The following is a 15,634-nucleotide window of genomic DNA, read 5'->3' as shown; positions in this document are numbered from 1 at the left end:
CTCCCCCCCTCCACGTCAGCACTTAAGCCTGATTGAAAGCTTTCTTATATAATATTAAAAAAGGAAGTCAACGTAAAAACAAGACAAAGAACATGTATATAATTTATGAATCCATGACTAGATCTCATGAGAGAAACTTAACATCCTGCCACTGACTACAAGGCTGAGACGAAGTCCAGATACAACTGGCAAACATACGCTTTCTGAGAACGCTATGTGGAAAAAAAAAATTGTGTTATTATACAAACATAATATTTTAATAATAGAGAAAAGATAATAAAGCAATATAAAGAGAATTATACATATAAAAGAAGAAATTAAGGTGGAAAATATAGATTAAAATAGATAAAAACTTCTCACAAATCAACTCTAGGCTGATGGACTTTGTTCCACATACAATTGGCCACAATTTATGCTCTTGTTTGCTATTTTGATCATTTTTAAACATGTTATAGCATTATTGTCTAATAGTGACACAAGAGTGTAGTTAGTGTTTTCTGACCTCAGAAGTTCTGCATTCAATTCTAATTGAGTGAGTGATTTTTAAATTAGTTTTTTTTTCCATTCAAGGATTTTTTCATCGTTCAAACCAAGTCAAATATAGAAGATTATTCAAGGAAAGCAATACGATGGGCAAACATGTTATTGATCTATCTCCATATTGCAGTTCTGATGGAGCCCTACGTCTTGGATGGACTTGAAACGGTTAAATCATTGGTGTGCATTTGCAATGTGGCAGAAAGTTTCATCTTTCATCTCAATTCACTGTTGTAATAACACTATAGCGCGTAATGTTGAGCTAAGTGAGCTAAGAGCTGCTTCGGCTATCAGGACCCTGGACTTGGAATTTAAAGCTCCTCTTTATCATGGAATACAGTTATCTCTCTTTTTTTATTGTCATCTAATTTCACAGAGGAGATTACAGAGCTAATTTTGGTCTTTTAAAAGGAGAGAGCCCGCCAAGCATGATTTAGAGAATTAGATCAGAACCCAGGAAAGCCCCAAAGATCTGGTCCACAGACTGTGGTCCAGATTCACATCTGACGTTTCGGTGCACAGATCTATCTAGGTATCGCAGTTATTTGCTTTCTGAAACGCCCTCCTCCTAAAATACTGATTCTGCTCTGCTTGCCCCCCTCCTGATATTCACCATGTGTGAAAGAAAGACGCGTCCTGTTGGCTACACTTTATAGTAGGTTTAGTTTAGAAAATCAAGCTCGAAATCACTGACACCTTTGTGATGGGAATCCCAGGGCAAGGACCAATTAACACCAGTGCTTGACTACCTTGCAGTGTTCATCTATTAATCTCCCCTGATGCCATTTATTCTCTCCATTTGCACTGAGCAGATTAATCCTTCCTCTGCTTAAACAGCATGCCTTTAGTAAACAAAGGAATGCACATCTCGCCTGGGAAGCACTGAACAAAGAATATGGCTGCATGTTTTGCTGTGCTGTGTTTTTAAGGCTGGGACACTGATTGGTTGGCCAGTGTCAGTTTAGCATCCTCCCAGGTACCGCTGACTCTGAATCAGACTAAATCCTAATTTGGTGTGGAATCCTCCAGTGTCCAGAATTAGGCTAAATCTGGGATGAGAATGGGCGTAGTGACAGATCCCCCCCACTAGGGGTCTCCCAGGCTCCTTTGTAGGCCCTGCTGGGTTGCCAGAACAGATAAATGGCATCTCATTAATCAAGTCTGCATGAGAGCGCTCAGGTTGCCATGGCAATAATTATCAGAGCTGCCTAATTAACTTTCTCAATTGCTTAATGATATACGACCCTATGAACTCCTCCGTTTCTTTTTTCCCTTTCTAATTCAAGTTGGTTTTTTTTCGCCTTCTATTTTTTTTCTTTCACTTTTCATAGTTAACCCATGACTGCAATTGTATGAGGCATAAAATCAGAACAGATTCACGCTGCCTCAGATGGCCAGTCTGCAGCCAAAGGAATACATTTCATAAATGTGGCGAGTATGTTCATATTAAAGCCGAGATAGGTGCCAGAGATGGCAAGGACTCCGAGTTGAGGCAAAAAATAGGCGCGTTGACAAGCGGGAAGCCGCCGCTGTCGCCACCGCATCTGAGCGTGTGCGCTCTCGTCCCTCGCCATGACGGAAGATTCCGGAGCGCGGCGGCTGACCCTCGGTGACAGATGAGTGAAGGAGGGCACGGAGGCGCTGTCATCGTCGATCGGTGCCGCGCGTGTCGCAGCCAGCCAGGCGGAACTCGCCCAAGCACCTGCTGACGCCTCTTCTGCCCCTGTGCCTCGCTGTCACAAAATCTTCCCTCTGCCTCACACACACACACACACACACACACACACACACACACACACTTAGGCAAACCACACACATACACTCACATAAAGACTTCATCTTTTCCAGACAACATCTCTCTCTTGTCAAATACTTTTGATGTAGGCTACTCAGACACAGATAAGGCCGGCTAGTCGCTAATAACTTTCGCTAGGCCTAATTGTTCCTCGTGGTCTTTGCGAATGACTTCATTGGTGCAGGCAGTCCAAAGCCAAGGCTCTCAAGGCCCACTCAGTCTAGGGTGCAGCTTAAGGTCAACAAGCCAGGCCACTTTTGTGTGTGTTTTTTTTTCCCTTTCAAAGATCCACTCAAGTCTCCTTCCACAATGCGGTGTCGGAACATAAACAGAAATATCCCGTGGTTTTGCAGCAGCACCACTGTCCACCCACAAAAAAACGGGGATCCAGTTGACCCATGACGCCTCGGTCTCAAGCGCTCTCGGTGTGGCTTTTGTCCACTTGGCCCGACACTATTCCGTTACACACACACACACACACACACACACACACACACACTTCCCTGCTGAGCCACTGACCGAGCCTGGTGTGATCCCTCGTCCCGAGCGCGTCTATCGGGTTCATCTGTTTCCGTGGCAGCCCCGCAGGGCCTCCGCCCAGGTGGGCGAGACAGGAGCGAGGGAGAGACGGAGAGCGGAAGGAGGAGTGGAAGGGAGATTAGCACCCTGGCGCTCCCACACACTCACACTAAAAGGTAAGAGCCGCCGTCGAGAGAGACCTCCCCCCCCCACCCCCTCTCTCCCCCCCCACCCCCTCTCTCTCCCCCACCCCCCCCCCTGGCTGGCAAGTGAATCTCATGGTTCAGGGGCGAGATTTGAAATGGGATTAGCCGCCGGTGTCGACTTGTGTCGGCGCTAAACCTCTTTAAGTGTGTGTGGGTACACCGGAGCGGGGGTCCGCCACGTCGTCACAGGTGCCTGAGAACACCGGCTCACCGGCGACGTTTGTTTTGCTGTTTACTCGCAGAGGGATTCAGTTGGAGGTTTGGGGGGGGGGGGGATATATATATTTACCCACATGTCTGTATTCATCAACAGAATGGAAGGCACAGTGCGCTTTGTGGTTTCCACCCATTTAAAAAAGCTGAGAGGAGGAAGAAGGGAGGGAGAGAGGGAGGGAGGGAGGGATGGGGTGGGGGTTGGAGAAAAACAGAGGAAGAAATGGAACACAACGCAGACAGCCAGGCAGGAAGTATTAGTCAAACTAGCATGCCATGCCAGTGCTGGGGAGTCAAATCCAGCTTTTCACTGTTGGACTCCCTCCCAAAGCCTGGAGCCTCTCTCTCTCGCTCTCTCCTTCTCTCTCTCTCTGTCTCTCTCGCTCTCTCTCTCTATCTCTCTCACCTTCTCTCTCACGCTTCTGGAGGTCTCTCTCTCTGTGGATCTGTCTTCCATATTCTTCCGCTTCCTCTTTTTCTTTCTCTTTCTCTCTCTTTCTGCTCTTCTCTCTGTGGTGTTTCTCTACCTCTCTCCCTCTCCCATCCTGCCTGTGTATTTGTCCCTCTCTCTCTCTCCCTCTCTCCCTCTCTCCCTATGTTGGTTTCTGTGACATTGGGAGGCCACATGGTTGGCGGCGACCCAGTTCCGAGGAGGAGACACATTCCTGGGATGGTCATCGGCTGCGCAGGGGCAGGAACGCCCAGACTCTGCTTTGCCACAGTCCCCACGCAGGGGCCAAGTCAACAACACTCACAGCAGACTTATGTAACCCCGCGAGGCCAGCGGGAGGCAGGAGGAATGGACGACCACAACCAAACACACAGAGATCGCCACAGAGACAGAGACAGACAGACAGACAGATGGACAGACGTATAGATGGATAGATAGACAGATGGATAGATGGACAGACCAACGGGCAGACAAATAGATCAAAAATACCCTTGACTGTATATAAGGTCATTGAGACAGACAGACATGAAGACATGAAATCATTGAAAGGAGCGAGGGATGGAACGACAAACAGAGGGAGGAATAGAGATAAACAAAAAGGAAGACAGACAGAAAGAAAGACAAGGAGACAGGCCGACATGAAAACATGAAATTGAAAGGAGCAAGGAATGGAAAGAGGAATGGAACGATAGACAGAGAGAAAAAAGAAAGAGACAAGGAGACAGGATGACATGAAAACCTGAAGTCATTGAGAGGAGCAAGAGAGGACCAGGAGGAGCTACAGAGAGACAGACAGTCAGATGGATAGTCAGACAGACAGACAGACAGTCAGACAGACATGAAAAAACATGAAGTTACTGACAGGAGGAGAGGGGGAGAGAGCCTGGGTGGCTCGTAGGCAGTCGAATCAGCCTTCGGGGGGTGAGGAAGGTGATCGATGGCCTCTGTTGGTCGGACGTACTGGCTTACAGGACATGGTTGGGAACAGGGAGGAGAGGAGAGGAGGATGCAGATCAGCCTGAACCTGTCACCAAGTGCAGAGGCCGGGGAAGACAGGAAGACAGTAAAATACGTCTCCATTCTGGCGCGGGGCTGGGATTCTCCACCGCTGCTGATCCATGAAAAGGGTCCTTTAGGGCTAAACAGGGCTCCTCACTTACAGCGCAGCACAGAGGCTATGTGCATACTCAGGAAGTGGAGAGGGAGAGAGAGAGAGTATGTGTGTGTGTATGTGTGTGTGTGTGTGTGTGTGTGTGTGTGTGTTGCATATAGTGTGTGCGTATAGTGTGTGTGTGTCTCTGTGTCTGTGCCTGTGTCTGTGCGCGTGTATGTGTGTGTGTATGTGTGTATGTGTGTGCATACGTGTGTGTGTGTGTGTCTGTGTCCATATGTTTGTGTGTGTGTGTGTGTGTGTGAGAGAGAGAGAGAGAGAGAGTAGAGAGCGAGATTGAGAACACAGATGTACTGAACATGGCGTTTAGGGTGTGAGGATCGCTGCCAGTTGGTGTTGCTTAAGAGTGGCTCCCTTAGGGGTTATGCCGGGTGGGAGCGGCATCACTGCCACTCGTAAACACATCAATAATCCACAGGACTGGCTTAGGCAGGTAGGAGAAACCCTCAAGCGCTTCTGTATTTGAGTGTGTGTGTGTGTCTGTGTGTGTCTGTGTCTGTGTCGGTCTGAGTATGTGTGTGTGGTGTGGTGTGTGAGTGAGTGTGTGTGTGTGTGTGTGTGTGTGTGTGTGTTTGTGTCTTGTGTGTAGTGTCAGAGTACACTAGTCAAGACATTAGTCACTGATGTGAAATGCAAAAAAAAAAAAAAAAAAAGTTCAACAGTTTCCACTGCACTCTTTGGTGGGCGATGGTTGCATGTAGGCTACGCATGCTGATTAGAAGCCATAATGGGCCATGTGGAGCTGGAGCTATTATTCCATATGGACCCAACATGGATTTTAATAGGCAGGATCAGCTGGTGGAAAAGGGATAAGCATGGCTATTATAACGAATTTATGAAACTTGCTTGTTTGGAGTTTTAGCCCTAATGATGTATCTTAATATTAAACTCTAAGCTCCCCTAATCCTGCCATTTACACATTTTATTTAGAATTAATAATATCGTTCTTATTATAACCAAGGCCCGTTTGTTAAAGGACAGAAACTACAACAGAGCATTAAATCCACGTAACTGGCAGGAGATCAGTGTTTTCATTCCTTAGGATGGGAGTCACACCGCATTCCTGTTACAACTTCACTGCGGTGCATAAAAATCTCCTCTCCAAAACCACAGATCCATGTGTTTAAAATTATCTGACTGTTTGTTCTCATTTACAACATCTCTCTCACCCTCCTTCTCTCTTTCTCTCACTCTCTTCCCTCCATTCTCTTTATCTCTCTGTCCTGCTCGCTTTCTCTCCGTTTTTAAATTTCGCCTTGTAAAAAGTACCGCTTAATCACGATGAAAGCATTCCACCTCGGAGCATTTGAGGATACGGTCGCCATTGACAACCAGCTGTCAATAGTAAGTCGTAACGTCACCGCCGGGGGATTTTCCACCTAAAAAAGGGTTTATGGGGGTTTATGCATATGAAGCGACCCCGCCCACATGAGAAGAACAACAGCCAATGCACGCAACGCGTAGCCAAAGAGCCACGACTGGTTGGAGGCAGGCTAGCCCGAGACCCTCCTGGCTGTCAAACTGAACCCAATCAGGTCTCTACGGCGCCGGCTCATGGCGTGGGCGGAATCCCCTCGGTCAATGTATCTGCTTGTCGCACACATGGGTAGTACACGGGCGACTATTGAATGTGACATTCACAATCGTCCCCGCCTTCCTCCGCCGAGGATAGACGGTCAGGCCGAAGACGGGATGACACACATCTCTTGTCAATTAGTCCCCACAGCGACGGGACACTTGGGCCACCGTCTCTCCTCATCTAGGCCACCCTATATGGATTTGCCAGTCTCACAGTGACTTACTGAGCTAAGCTACTATTATTTCACACTTAGAGTCAACGTGAATCCATTTCACAGCCCTGAAGCCTACTTGATTTTTTTTGAATGAGTAATTTATTAATTGGCAAAAGAATACACCCATTGGACCGTGAGCGTTGGCAGGAATCAATATCTGTGAATCGATGCAGGTGCCCATATGATGACATAGACCATGCTCTGAGAGAGAGGTTCATCCCTAGCCTATGAAATGAACCAGGTTGCAACAGGTTGCATACCTCCCTCAAAAGGAATGCTCAAGAATGACCAGAATGCTGAAATAAATGGGTGAGGAATGGCCAGTCTACATGAACTGAATCAATGTCTCTCTAATGACCCCCTCACACAGCATTATTGTGCATCGTAATCGACATTAATCAGTGCGTTATAAAAAATAAACAAAATATTGTATTTCTATATTAATGGCGACGAATTCAAAATATTTGCTGGTAAAATGTCACCTATAACCGAATTCGCAACCTGACCTCCCCAATGAAACTGCATTATGAAAAATGCGCGTTCGCCTCTTGAAAAACCGGTTCTGGAGGGAGTGACTTGAAGCGCTGTCCAATTATCTGATAGCACCATTTATTCAACGGTACACAGCGCCGTCACACCATCCGCAACTCACAAACAAGGATGAGCCAGTGTGGAGGGAATGATAATTTGAAAATATAATCTGGACGGAGAGAAGGAAAAAAACGGGGGAAATTCATTCATGACAGGACGTCAACAGCATGCGATCAAACAAAAGTGCGCAACCCAAGGCGCTCAGCTTGTTTCGTCTGGATTTCTGCGGCTCTATAAATGATTCATGCGACCCTATTTTTGAGGGAGTAATTGCGCTCGCGCTGTGTGTTACTATCAGTTATGACTGCGTTCGCGTGAGCGCTTGCGTGTGAAGCCGGCTACAAATCTGCAGAGAAGAAGGGGAGATCTCGAGACATCTGAAACTGGAGAGAGAGAGAGTCCACAGAAAAAGTCTATTGATTTCGTTCTCTTCCTACGGGTTGGAGAATTGAATTCTCAAGCGTCTACAGCCGGGCCGTCTGTCAAGTCGTCTGTCAGAGCAATCAACTGTTGCTGCTACCGAGTGATTGAAGAGACGCGATTTCCCCCCTAAAGTGTTTGATGTGGCATTGAATTTGGCAAGGTTCGGTTATGGGTACAAATTAAAGCACCTCGATCGTTCGTTATGGACATTCAACTCACTCAATGTGACGGCACTGTTCAATTAAGATGGAAAACAAGACTATTGTTCCTATAGATGCTTTGGTAACATTTAGGTGTTCGGTTTTGATACCGCAGACTAGGCATACAGAATGACCAGTCTCTCTATAGCTGCCGGCGTTTTTGATATTGGCATTCATTTTTGTTTTGGGCTGTGACAGAAGGACGATTGGACATTTTTAACAACCCAAGGCGACTGTTGGATTTACAGCGATTTTTTTGTATTTCTTTTGACCTTGCCAGTGATCCAAAAATTCAGCGCAAATGTTGATGATGGAGAACAACGGTATGGATGCGCATCAGGTTGAAACGGATTTTGAGCCACAAAGCCGGCCACGGTCGTGCACCTGGCCGCTGCCGTGTCCAGAGGATATTCCGGGAGCCGAGGAGGAGAACCGGGGTCTACCCCTGGCGTCCGTGAAAGTGGAGCCGTACAACGTGCCAGCATGCAGAGGCGAGAGAGGCGGTGGAGCGCCGTCAGAGATAAAGCATCCAGCCGGCGCCCCGGCACCGATCGCCGCCGCTCCCGCGTGCATGTCCGGGGCTGCACTCGACGTAGCCGGCCAGCTGCGCAAATCCAAATCCTCGAGACGGAACGCGTGGGGCAATCTCTCGTACGCGGACCTCATTACGCGTGCGATCGAAAGCACCCCGGACAAACGACTCACTTTGTCACAGATTTACGATTGGATGGTCCGCTTTGTACCCTATTTCAAGGATAAAGGCGACAGCAATAGCTCCGCCGGCTGGAAGGTATAGTTCCCTTAATGATCATTTCAGCGGTGGGGTTAAATGGGGTGTCATAGAAGTCACGCACACGTGAAATCTGTACATAGTGCATGTGGAGACACAAGGCACACACACACATATTGGAGAAGCTATTCGTAACACAACTTATGCTCTCCGGTGTTCCTCACACACATATAGGCTGTTGGCAGTAGTGTACAGCATCATTGTGAACAAACATGTCCGGCTGACTGGCTCACATACTTCTTTGCTGTCCTTACTGTTTTCTATGCAAGGGACGGAGAGGGGCGGCGTGTAGTACTGGGAGGTGGAGAGGAGTTCACTGAGTTCATTGCTTTGGGATCGTATTTCTTGTATACAGCTGCTGAAACCTGGAAAAACACATACAGACACACACACATACGCACACGCAAACGCACACCCCACTCCATACGCCCCATTTCTCCCTTCTCCCCGAGAATGCTCTTGTGCGCGGTGACGCTTCTGCGTTGATTAGATTTAGAGGATGCAGGAGACGTGGAGGTGATTTGCGGCCCGTTAAATCACTCGTGTCTCTCTCTTGCTGTCGTCATCCTCCGTAGTAGTCGGTGCAGAAGGGGATAGCAGGTCACCTGGGGGACAGTGAGGTCCGGGCTCCTCTCTGCGTCGCGATTCGCGAAGCGTTGGGTCTCAATATTGAGCACGCACGCCGCGTGTCTGGTCTGGAATAACCCTCAGCATCCAGCTTCCCCTCCCATCACCACACACACACACACACACACACACACACACACACACACACACACACACACACACACACACACACACACACACACACACACACACACACACACCGAGCTCCTTTTTCTTCTGTTACGAAGAGCCTGTGTGAGCGGGATCAATGTATGAAACAGCACATAATCTGTTGGTCAAGAATGCTTTCAACTCAAGAAAAAGAGACTTGTGTGTGCTGTAGATGCCGCACTCTTTTCTGATGTTCGTTCTTCATTTATCCATAAATCTAATTCATGTTGTACATTTGGTACTTTCATAACTGAACCAATGCCAATTCCCACAAATTAGTCAGACGTTGATATGCAGAAAAGACAGTCTTCTAATCAAACCCAAGTGGATCATTTGTAGGCTGTTCCCAAATTTACTTGACATTTTCTATCACAGTTCTTTATTGAATTATGATGCCGTTTCCATTTGGATTGGCGTGGCTTTGATTTTGATTTCCATAGAAACTGATTGAATGGGTAGGCTATTTCTTCTGAAAAGTCAGCATTGGAATGGCGCCCACGTATTTGTCAATGGAGTAGAGAGGATTGGCAAACGTTTTTTTAGGCCACATGCATCTAATCATGATTCACAGTAACTGCAAAAACGTATCTAGAAAGTCAAACACTTGTAAACCCGTTCGTCGCGGATTGGACGGAGTTGGATTTTATGATATTTGCCGAAATTATCCCCGCGGGCTCCTTAAGAGGATCAACCTTGCACAGCATCCACTGATCCATGTGCAGCTCAGTCCATAATAGACTGTTATCGTAGGGGCTTGCATTGAGAGGGGGCTTGTCCACACGAATAAATCTGACATGTCCAGGATTCCCTTACGACACTGGGACACGACACTTTGAATACAAGCCCCTTGGAAATTTTCTGGTTGTCCTCTAACTCTGTTCTTACATATTTGTGTCACCACCGCTGTCGCATGTTCATGCTGTTGTTTAGCAAACCACACGAATGTTACTTGGTAGGCAAAGTTGAGTTGAAATAGGCCCACATCATTCCTTAAAAAAAGACTGGACATGATGTACAAAGTTCTTCAGGCATTTGCGTATACGAGAGATTTATTTCAGCTGCATCCAGGGAGACAAAGAAACAAGAGTGCGAGTAAATCAATCCGTTAGCATGTAGTTTTTAAACTGGATTTGAGGGCGGCTTAACTCCCCTGAGCTGTGTTTGTGCTGCCAAGGGACAGGCAGCTGGGTGTCACACACAAGTACCCTATCAGGGCCGCGCTTTGATTGGCTGATGGGTTCTGGAGAGGGCGAAAAACAACTTGATTCAATCAAAATAACATTCTGAAAAACAGACACACACACACACATACACAGCGACACACACATACACATTATTCGCATCATGCTGGATGAAAACAGTTGGCAACATGGTTTCACAATGTGGTTTAACACAATAATAGATGTACATTTGTACCAACTTACAAACTTCCTCTATAGTGTACATATATTATATATTATCCATATTATTATACAAACTTCTTCTATAGTCTATATTATCCATATATTATCCACTATTATTTTTATGTTTATTGCTTATAAGGTTGTTTGTAAATAATCTTACAGCACATTGCCTTGACTATTACAATATTTTGTGAAGTGCAGTCTCACACACATAAACTCACTCACACACAAACACGCGCACGCACATACATACAAATCACACACACACACACACACACACATTCGCGAACGGACAATAACATTGGCAAGTTGTTGGCGAGATTAAATAAGGAGCAAGGAGTGGGTGGCAGGGCGGGAGGGAGGCAGGCAGGCAGGCAGGGAGGGGAGTCAGAGGAAAATCAGATACAGTTGGAGACTGCTATTAAAAGCTGTCTTTAATAGCTCTTGTGTAATCCTGTCTGCTGCGAGCTGGTGGTAAAATCAGCCCTTGGGCTCTTTGTCTTTCACTTGGCCGTGGTGGAGCCTGTTGGTCTCCCCCCTCCACACACACACACACACACACACACACCACCATCCCGTCTGCTTCCCCAGTCTCCAGACTCCACGCACTGCGGCGGACGTGGCCCGTGCTTGGCCCGGATGCGGTGGATCTGGGGCAGATGAGGGCCACATCCGCTCGCCACGCAGCGCCCGTCTCTGTTTTCAGGCGGCGGGCTATTAATACGGCTCCATTTTTCTGAGCAGGGTTTACAATCTGACCACTCCTTGTGGTCGGTCTGAGGGCCTGTGGGGAGGGCCTCGTGCGCAGGGCTCGGGGATAATGCTGTGTGCACTGTGCAGATGCACTGCATGTTGGGATCAATTACAGTGGACTGTATGCGAAAGCAGCCGCTCAATGTGTTTTGCCTGGGGTAGGTGGTCGGGTGGTGTTGCTATGGACAGCTTGTGTGACAGGGGTCAGGTGTTAGGTGGAGCTGGGAGGGGAGTGTGTGTGTCTGTGTGTTTGTGTGTACTGCGGTGTCGGACCTGGAGTATGTTTTTTTCCCCCTCATTGCTCAACTGTGTCCGACCACATACACACACACACACACACACACACACACAGAGGAATCAGTGTCTCTATCAGCTGTGCTTCTAAAAATGGAGACCGTACTTATTATGTCGAAAGTGGCCCGACCACAGAAAACAGTGTTGAGGTCTGTGGCTGACACATTATTATTCAACAACTCATCTGGAAAACACACTCTAGTGCACACTTTTTTTTTTAAACATGTATTTTGAGTCGTGTGTGTGTGTGTGTGTGTGTGTGTGTGTGTGTGTGTGTGTGTGTTTTGAGAGAGAGAGAGAGAGAGAGTGTGTGTATGTGTCAGGGGGAGTGTGCTGTGTATGTACTTGAGTGTGTGTATTTGTGAGAGAAAGAGAGCAAGAAAAAAGAGAGAGAGTATGTGTGTCGGGGGGAATGAGCACATGAATTTGTGTGTGTGTGTGTGTGTTTATTTATGTGTGTGTGTTTATATATATATATATATATATATATATATAAGTATATACTGTGTGTGTGTGTGTGTGCGTATGTGTGTGTGTATGTGACAGCGAGAGAGAGATTGTGTGTTGAGGGGAATGCGTTGTGTTTATGTACACTTGTGTGTGACAGAAAGAGAAAGAAAGGTAGAGACAGAAGGTACAGAGGTGTGTTTTTCAATGAGAACACATACACATGCGTGTGTCAGTTCCACATGTATGTACAGTATCATTGTGGCCGACCACAGAGACTCTGTGGAGTAGAGAGCCTTTGCTGGGAACACAGAGACGCTCTAAAGATTATCTATGGATACATCTCAGAAGTGGCGTCTATGTGAACACACACACACACACACACACACACACACACACACACACACATATATACACACACACACGGGGCCGGGGGATTCACACACTCGTGCCTCTGCTCTGTTTGGGAGTCTACCCGTGGTTGCCACAATAGAGAAATATTGTGTCTGTGGGTGTGTGTGTGTGAGTGTGTATGTGAGAGAGAGAAAAAGAGTGTGTGTTCGTGTGAGTGTGTGTGTGTTTGTGTGAGAGAGAGTGTTTGTGTGAGTGTGTATGTGCGTGTTTGTGTGAGTGTGTATATGTGTGTGTATGCGTGAGAGAGAGAGAGTTTGTTTGTGTGTGTTTGTGTGTGTTTACGTGTGTGTGTGTGTGTGTGTGTTTGTGTGTGTATGTGTGCGTGCAAGAGAGAGAGTGATTGTGTGTGTGTGTGAGAGAGAAAAATCAGTGAAAGAGGAAAGAATCTTGGGAGAAGGAGGAGTGCATTGGCTCTTGCCAGCGCAGGCCTCTCCGAATTGAATGGACTCCTTCTGGGAGTCTATCTGAGCAGAGGAACGCAGCGCAGCTCCGACACACACAAGCAAAGAGCGATGGCTGGCAAGATGCTCAGAGGAGAGCAGGGGGAGTTGGAGGGATGGAGGGGAGAGATAGACAGACCAAGAAAACAGAGAAAGAGAGAACGAGAGACCGAGAGAAAGGGAGCGAGAGAGGGAGAGAGAAATAGAGTCAAAGAATGAAGAAGAAGGCTTTGAGGAAAGGAGGAGAGGGCAAGAGAGGGATATATTATCTATGACAGATATGTGAGAGAAGGAATGAATTTGAGTAGTGGAAGATAGAAAGAGAATGAAAGAGAGCGAGAGAGAGAGTGCAAGAGAGATAGAGAAGAAGAGAGAGAGAATAGAAGAGGGAGAGAGAGTGCAAGAGAGAGAATAGAAGAGAGAGAATAGAAGAGAGAGAGAGAGAGAGAGAGAGAGAGAGAGAGAGAGAGGGCAAGGTGTAGTCCCGGCGCTCTGCTGCTTATTCACTGCGGGGACTTCCAGGGCACCTCCGTGGAGCTCCAGGCCTGGCGCTGGGCAGAGGGGGGATTGCTGGGCCGGCGGGCCCAGCGTGGTGAGGCCCGTGGCCAGGCGCACTGGCTCAGGCTCAGGGCTCTGCAGAGAAAGCCCCTCCACGCTGGAACACGCTTATTGTTACTATCACAAAGGCACAGCAGAAGGAGAGGGAGCTCTCGAGTTGGCGGGCTTGGCACGGACGCACACATTGGGGGGGTGGGGGAGTGGTGGGGGTGTGGGTTGGCAAGGGGGGTGGGAGTGAGGGTGTGTGGAGGGAGGGGGGGTGGATGGTGGTGGGAGCTTCTTCTCACGAAGAGAGAAAAGCATTTGAGACTGGAAGTGTTCCTGAAAAAAGGAGCAAAAAAAACCCAAAAAAGACAAGGAAAAGAAGTGTAAAAGACGTGAAAACTAGAGAACAATTCTGCGTTTTTCACGTCTGGGAGGGGCATATAATACACAGGAACTGGAACAGGGAACGAACATTGTGTCTCAAGAAGATACGAAGTACAAAAAAGAAAAAAGCTGATTTTGTCAGTTATATGTTACTGTGTGTGTGTGTCTGTTGTGTCTGTGTGTGTGTTGTGGGTGGTGTGGGGGGGGATTGGGGGATGTAGCTCATTGAAGAGGTTGCGGCGTCGGTGGAATGAGCGCTCTCCGAGACGGGGGAACAAAAGGCGGCGGATGCGCTCGCTGCAAATTCCTGCATATCTCTGTGACACTTGTGTGTCATAATGGCTCCCCATTCATATAATTTATCCGCGCTGTGTCCTCAGTCGGGTTTGGCCTGAGAAACCACGTCGGCTGCAATTAGGCAGGAGCATCGGCGAACTCGGGGAGGGAAATTCCGCGCAGGAAACCGAGGCTGGGAGCTCTCTCTCTCTCTCTCTCTCTCTCTCTCTCTCTCTCTCTCTCTCTCTCTCTCTCACACACACACACAGACACACACACGCTCTCTCACTCTTTCTCTCCCTCTATATCTCTATCCTCCTTTCCTTGGGCCTGCTTGGGAGGCTCTCTCTCTCTCACACACATACACTCTCTCTCTCTCTCTCCTTTCCTCAGGCCTACTTGGGAGGCTCTCTCTCTCTCTCTCTCTCTCTCTTCCTTTCCTTGGGCCTTATTTGGGAAGGTTGCCCAGAGCATTGTAAAATGGCGGTCCTTGAGGCGCAGGCCTGAAGGATATGTGTGTGTGTGTTTGTATAAGTGTGTTTTGCGTGGTTAATTTGGGGGCCGGGAGAACTTTGAAATCGCTGTCACCAGCGGAGATTTAACAGAGCCGTTGCTCGGCGAAGGAAGACATAAACGCGGACAGATGAACGTTTGTGTGTGTGTGTGTGTCATTGATGCTGGCTGTGTGATGATTCTCACTGTGATGGATACAGGCATCTGTAACGTATAGTCACATTAGAACATTCTGTATGAATTCTTCTTCCCAAGAAGACAAGGCACCACATATGCAACAAATGTTTTGTGTGTGTGTGTGCGTGTGTGTGTGTGTGGTGTGTGGTGTGGTGTGTGTTGAATATAGTTACTACAGTATTGTAATGTGGTGTGTGTGTATATGTGTGTGTTTAGATCATAGATTGTGTTTCTGTTTTACTTGTTACATCTGTGTGGTGTTGTGTTTGGCCTAATGTATGAATCTCTTTATGCTTGTGTGGTCTATGAGTGTGTGTGTGTGTGTGTGTGTGTGTGTGTGTGTGTGTGTGTGTGTGTGTGTTCGTGTATGCACGTGTGGTCTGTCTCTCTGCATGTGTTTTCGTGTGTGTGTGTCTGTGTGAGTGTGTGGTCTATGTGTGTACGTGTGTGTTTGTGTAAGTGTGTGTGTGAGAGTGAGTGGTCTCTGTGGATGTGTGTGTGTGTGTGTGCGCGCGTTGCCTGTG

At 47.5% G+C, this 15,634-nt stretch overlaps 1 protein-coding gene across 1 annotated transcript in view; it reads left to right on the top strand.

Moving 5' to 3' along the window:
- The first annotated feature begins 8,200 nt into the window (after nucleotides 1-8,200).
- Nucleotides 8,201-15,634, top strand: part of foxo6b (forkhead box O6 b) — a 32,570-nt gene continuing 25,136 nt past the window's right edge. Inside the window, exon 1 of the mRNA XM_062530293.1 lies at nucleotides 8,201-8,689. Within this exon, the coding sequence (XP_062386277.1) occupies nucleotides 8,201-8,689 (489 nt within the window). The remainder of the gene's footprint in view (nucleotides 8,690-15,634) is intronic.

Source organism: Sardina pilchardus, chromosome 24 (assembly GCF_963854185.1).
Source record: "Sardina pilchardus chromosome 24, fSarPil1.1, whole genome shotgun sequence".
Classification (NCBI taxonomy): Eukaryota; Metazoa; Chordata; class Actinopteri; order Clupeiformes; family Clupeidae; genus Sardina; species Sardina pilchardus.
This window is presented reverse-complemented; position numbering and strand designations above follow the sequence as displayed.